The sequence below is a fragment of the Gavialis gangeticus genome, unplaced genomic scaffold (assembly GCF_001723915.1).
Source record: "Gavialis gangeticus isolate Ggan-Ray unplaced genomic scaffold, GavGan_comp1, whole genome shotgun sequence".
NCBI classification, from domain to species: domain Eukaryota; kingdom Metazoa; phylum Chordata; order Crocodylia; family Gavialidae; genus Gavialis; species Gavialis gangeticus.
In genome coordinates, this window is record NW_017729031.1 from 60245255 (window position 1) to 60251254 (window position 6000).

Sequence of the window (6000 nt, forward strand, 5' to 3'; positions counted from 1 at the left end):
TTGCAGAGCAATTATTCTCTAGTCAGAGGGACAGAATATCCCCCATTACATCATCCTTTCTTGGTATTTGAACCACAGATAAACTCCACTGGGAACCTTGTGGACAGAAAAGAGGAAGGCAAATGAGAACAAGGGTGGAATATCTCTACAGATCAGGGATGCAGAAGCATGCCCCTGCTACAAATCTGGGGCAGAAAACCTGGAAATTAATTATTGAGTCTTGTTTGAGAGAAACTTTTTCTCCATGCAAAAGCCTCTGCTAAGCCCAGGTACTCAGGCAGATTTTAGAGGTGAGAGAGGGTTGCCATCGAGCATAAGGGATCACTCAGACAAATTTTACCCTATGACAATACTGAAGTGCCACAGAGCAAAGCCAGATTCTCTTGGTTGCTTTGCAACACTCCAGCAGAACAACATGGTCAAATTCTGATCTGAGACAGCCAGTAGAGAATTCCCATTGCATAGGGAAGAAAGCTTTTCCCTTCAAGTGCTTTCTTGGGTCAAGAAACATATTTTCTTCTTCCGTTACGGATCAGAGGTTTTTTGCATGGATAAACTTAAGCTCCACATACAACTGAAAAAATACGGGAGTGTTCCAATAATGGTGAAAATTGCTTTCCCTGTGCAATGCCAGAGCTACCTTCTATCATAAAAGCTAAACAGACTAGATATTTGTATTCATATGTCTTTTATTTTTCACTGGATTTTCTATTGCCTGAGAGACCAATTAATTGGTCAAAATAACAAGAAGTCTGGTCTTTTCACAATATTTCCACATGTGGAAACTAAGACTAGTTCTCTTGTTACTTTAGTCTCCTAAATGGTTCCCTATAGTATTAAAAAAACTTATTAACAGTGTGAGCATAAAAATACAAATTCTAGATCCTACATATATCTCCATCAATAGTATGTTCAGGAAGAGCCACATTCTGCAAGGAAATAAGCAACAAAGACAGTTGAGGAAGCTCAGCATATTACAGATTTAGCCCCTAACAGCAGATTTCACTTGCCATCAATTAGCTGCATGTTGGTTAATTAAGCATTAAAAGGTGCTGGTTCTACTTTTCCTTTCACTTACACCACAATAACTCCTCATTTCTCCTCAAAAGAGAATCAGGAATATGTATATATTAAAAGAACAGAATGGTCTGCTTGGAAATCCTTGGCAAATTTATTTGCTGTTATTTTGGAGGGACCAGATTTGTGTTTAATAGTAATTTTCACACTGAACCAAAATGTTATATATTTGAATAAAAAATCATAAAGATTCAGACAGATATCTGTGAACTTACATTTGAACAAAATAAAAGACGCAGAAGAAAAAAAACCTGTAAAAATACCTCTGTAGTTATTCTGTTTGCTGACACTGCATAAAGGAAAAACTAGATTCTAAAAACTGCATATAAAGGAACTGGGTTATGGGTCTTTGGAACTGATTCTATATAATGAAGTTGTTTTTAAGAACCTACCAGCAGGTAAGATGTTACATGACAATTTTAGCAGCAAGTTTTAGGAAGATGATACTAAAAAACAAGAGTGTCCCCCTAAAATATGAGTGCCGTGTGGGGAAAAAGAATACATAAAAATTCTTTTTTCCTTTTTTTTACTAGGCACTGAAAAGTAGCACTTTCCTTCACAGTTACATGATCCCCTAGATGCTCTATAAACCCTGTTCCATTCACACAGGCAAGAGGACCATACAACTTAAGGTGGATCACTTTTTGTATCATCAATTCCATCAGGAACTTGTGAGTCCAGTTTGTGCCATCAGGTGACCAGAAGACACTTTGAAAGAAATATCAATAAAAAAATAAAGTGCATATCACTTCAAGTAGGAACTATGGGCATGTCCCCACAAGTGGAAATGTGTGTTTCCCCAGGGACAAACAGCAGTAACACAATGTATGCTGCTGCTACTTGTCCTTGGGGAACATCTGTGCCACGTGCACTCTGGTGTGCAGCACTGTGCTGTGGGTGGAGCAGCTTAAACTGGGGTCTTGGGGGCCTCCAGAACCTGCAGCCCTGGCACTCCTGCAGAGAGGAGCTTGGATGGCAGCTGAAGTGTGGCTCCTATTGGCCATCTCCAGTTTTGGGCGGTGTGTGCTGCCACCATGTGTGTCACCCCACATATTTTAGGCATGGGTTTTTTTGACCCGGGGAACAAAAAGCCACTCTGCACTGCAAATTAGTAGTGTGGGAAATGCCTGCATGTGCGGTGTGCAGAGCCACAAGTGGGTAGGTGGTGCCACATGATGCATGTCCACACTTGCCTGGATGCACCCTCTATATTAAAAATAATTCTCTGCAAAGTAGTTACATGTTATATGCAACAGTTTCAGGTCAATAGAAAGAGACATTACATGACTCATGTATTAGACCTTTAATAAAATTTGAAGGACCACTTACTGGTGATTCAATGTCCTCCAGAAGTAACACTGAGCAGCGTTCACACTTCAACAGAGTCTGGGCCCGGTGCATGATTTTCTTGACAATTTTCTCTAAGTCTGTCTGTTCCTCAAAGAGATCATTAACCACCTCCAGCAAAGCCTGCATAAGATGTATGTATATATATTTTGTTATATAAATATTTATCTATTTATTTGTAAAGATATGCAATCTTGCTGATCTCAGTTACAATAAAGTAAATCAAGAATAATTCCTAAGTCTTCATTTAAACAAAATTCCCACTGACTTCTGTGTCAGCTGACTTAGTGGAAATTTTTCCTATGGAAGGAATGAGTAAGAACTACTCATTTTGCCTTAATGGTACAATCCAACTTCAGTTAAGCCAATGGGAATTTTTCCTTTTATTTCAATGGATATTGGATGGGCTCCAAAGGGAGATCATCTTAAGGTTTCACAAGAATGTTCATACTACACAGTCCTTCAAGGCAGTATGGAAAACTCTTTTAATAAAAAGTGCACAGATGCTAAAGTTTGGTTTAGTTTCATTTGACTGAAGTTTGCTTTCTAATATCTGATGATGACCTTAAAACAGTACTCCTGGCTCTCTGGCTTTTTTCATTTATTTTAAAATATATATTACATTTTCAGAGTTAAAGAGAAAAAGTATGTAAACAATTTTATCTAACTGACCCTAAATTCAACTAACATTTAACATTGATAAAATACAATGTGAACACTTTTTTTCAAATCAAAAACAGGTATAAAACATCAGACAAATAAAACAATTCCACATATACCCTGAGGCTAAGGGGATATCTGAAGGTTCCCTGAAAGATAAAAATCCCATCAGGCTAGATGCTCAGCTTGCATAAATTGGAACAGCTCCCTTGAGGATACAGTGTGCTAATTTATACCCTCTGAAGATATTCTACCCCATCAGGTTTGTGCCTATTTTCTTCATTATGAGGCTTAAAAGATTAATTATTTTAAGATCTTTCAGATCCAAGTACCTTTATACCAATTTTGCTAAAATTGATCATTTACCAATTTCAGAGAATGTGTGTGTGTGTAAAGTGTATCCATATTACTAAACTTAAAAAATATTAGCTGTCAGAACCCTGCTAATGAGAAAGTCAGGTCTAAAAGGAGAAAATCTTGATTTTCATAGGTTACAGTTCAAACCATTCACATGTCTCTGTGTTAGCTGATTTAGAGACTGCTCTGTCTTGCCAAATCAAATTAAGGAGGTCTATATTTGCAAGACAAATTGGATTATTTTCCATATAAAAAATAACAAAACAGTCAATTTGACAATAGGGATGATTGCTTGAATGCCTATGAAATGTTTTGTTAGGCAACCTTTACTTTAAATAGCACATACAGCTTGAGCTAGAAGCAAAACAAAAAAACGGCCCTCAAATTTCACCCAATTTAAATGGGGTATCCTATGGAATGGACTGCCTTGAAGAAAGTAAATAGGTAATAATATCAATCTATCAACATTTTACATATAATAACAAGGAATCTTCATTTTCTCTGTTTAAAAATCCCAGATTCTGTGATTAAAAACTGCAAAATCCATGTTCTTGCACAATTAAAATGGAACATCACTATATATATATACATAGAGAGAGAGAGAGAGAGAGAGAGAGAGAGATCAATCGAACACAATGTTTTATTGATATATTTACAATTTTCAAGCAGTTTGGAAGCCTACCAGTGCCTCAATCACTATGATAAAATAAATTCTAAATACCCATAAATTTTGGTATTTGATTTTGTTTTTTATCATGGAAATGCAGAGCTCCCCCTGCCCCCTTTGCTTGCAGAACGCAGGTCCAAGCACCTAACTCTCTACCAGTGTTCCCTCTAAGGTGCGCGCATGCGCAGCCGCACACAATTAAAAATCTTGCTGTGCACAAACTTTTTTCTGCCATGCACTCACCCACAGAGGAGCTGAGCATGCAGTGCAGTGGAGGCACTGGGGCCAGCGTGGGACACTTAGGTAAGCTCCTCAATACAGGGCAGGCAGCAGCTCCTCCCTGAGACAGGGCAGGGGCTGGGGACTGGCACAGGCTCCACCGGCTCCAGAGAACTGCTCTGCACCCCCACACAGCCTCGGGGAGTGAGGAGGCACGCGGGGTTAGGGCTGGAGAGCGAAGCAGTTCCCTGGAGCCGGCGGAGCCCACAGAACACCGCTCACTAGCTACTGATTGAAAAATATTGAGCTCTACAGCAAGCTATTAGGGAAACAGAAGCCCTAACAGACTGCTAAATGGAACAGATAAATGTTTGGCTGCTGGTTATATTTTAGTCTTGACAAAAAATACTTCTCTTCAAAATCATTGTCTGTTCCTCACATCATAGATTCTCTTTGGCACTTTACCCCATTTTAGGGGGAGGAGGGGAGAGGGAAAACACTGTGCCGTAGCAAGGTGGGGACAAGCAGGACAATTGGCCTGGGTATTGAAGTGAAGGGGTGCTAATAGGCATTGCCCAGCCAGTGTGGGGCATGGGATGGAGCCGTGAGCAACTCATTTGCGGGGCATGGGGATGCGGAGGGGGCGGCTCCCACTGCTGCATGCATGGGCAAGCATGGGGGGGAACTGCTCCGTGGGCTCCACCAGCTCTGAAGCGGCACGCTTACGGACCACTACTCCTTAGAGGGAACATTGCTGTCTACCCACAAGCCCCTGACCCTGATGGTGCCCCTCGCTCCCCCCTTTCACAGCCCCCCAACCCTGATGGTTCCCCTTGCCCCCCACCTACAACCCCCTGCTCCCCAAGGCCTGCCAGAGGAGGCCCCCAGCTGCCAGAGCAATGGGGCCAGGGACCCAGGTCCACAGGCCCCTGTTCCCCACAGCAGTGCCTGAGCCCCACCTGCTGCAGCCTGAGTGGGGAGCAGAGCACAGAGCCTGGTTCCCTCCCAACTTCGGGGGCCGCACAGATCCATGCATGGGGTGGGGATGGATGTGGGGGTGGGCTACCCACTGTGGGCTCATGCTCCCCACCCTGCTGCCCTCCTCCATGGCCTCTCCAGCCCAATAAGTAGGACATGGTACAACAGGGCAGAGTGGGGCTGGGTGGGGAACCTGCTTGCCACTGTGAGCTCCACACTGCGCTAGCAACGTGACGCCTGCCTGCCCTGCAGCAGCGAGGGGAACAACCCTGCACTGCTGCCCCTGCTGCTGCTGGGAAGGCAGGGGATGCCTTGCCAGAGAAACATGAGGCTTGCAGAGGCAAGTAGGTTCTCCACCTGGCCCCACTCTGCCCTGCTGCACCAGGTCCCATCTGTTGGGCTGCAGAGGGCCTGGGGGAGGGCAGCAGGCAGCCCACCCATGCACTTGCCCCATGCAGAGATCTGTGGGACACAGGTCCCCCTGCCCTGCCTGGGAGTTCACACAGTTGCAGGGAGCCAGCTGTCCCTCTCCTACCCCCCACTGATGAGCTGCCCACACCCCTGTTCTCTCCTTGCTGGGGCCCTGCAGCCACGCATTCTGGCCCCAGGCCTCAAGCCTCACACGCTGCCCAGCTGGGCAGCAGCCCCAGGCCTATCCCCTTATCCCTGGCCCCAGGAGCTTCCTTAATTGTTCC

The 6000-nt window shown here is 43.9% G+C and overlaps 1 protein-coding gene across 1 annotated transcript in view; it reads right to left on the reverse strand.

The window, feature by feature from the left end:
- The window catches only part of PDE11A (phosphodiesterase 11A), a 290348-nt gene that overhangs the window by 141926 nt on the left and 142422 nt on the right, over nucleotides 1-6000 (reverse strand). The window contains exon 4 of the mRNA XM_019523008.1: nucleotides 2407-2547. Coding sequence (XP_019378553.1) covers nucleotides 2407-2547 — 141 coding nt within the window. The remainder of the gene's footprint in view (nucleotides 1-2406; nucleotides 2548-6000) is intronic.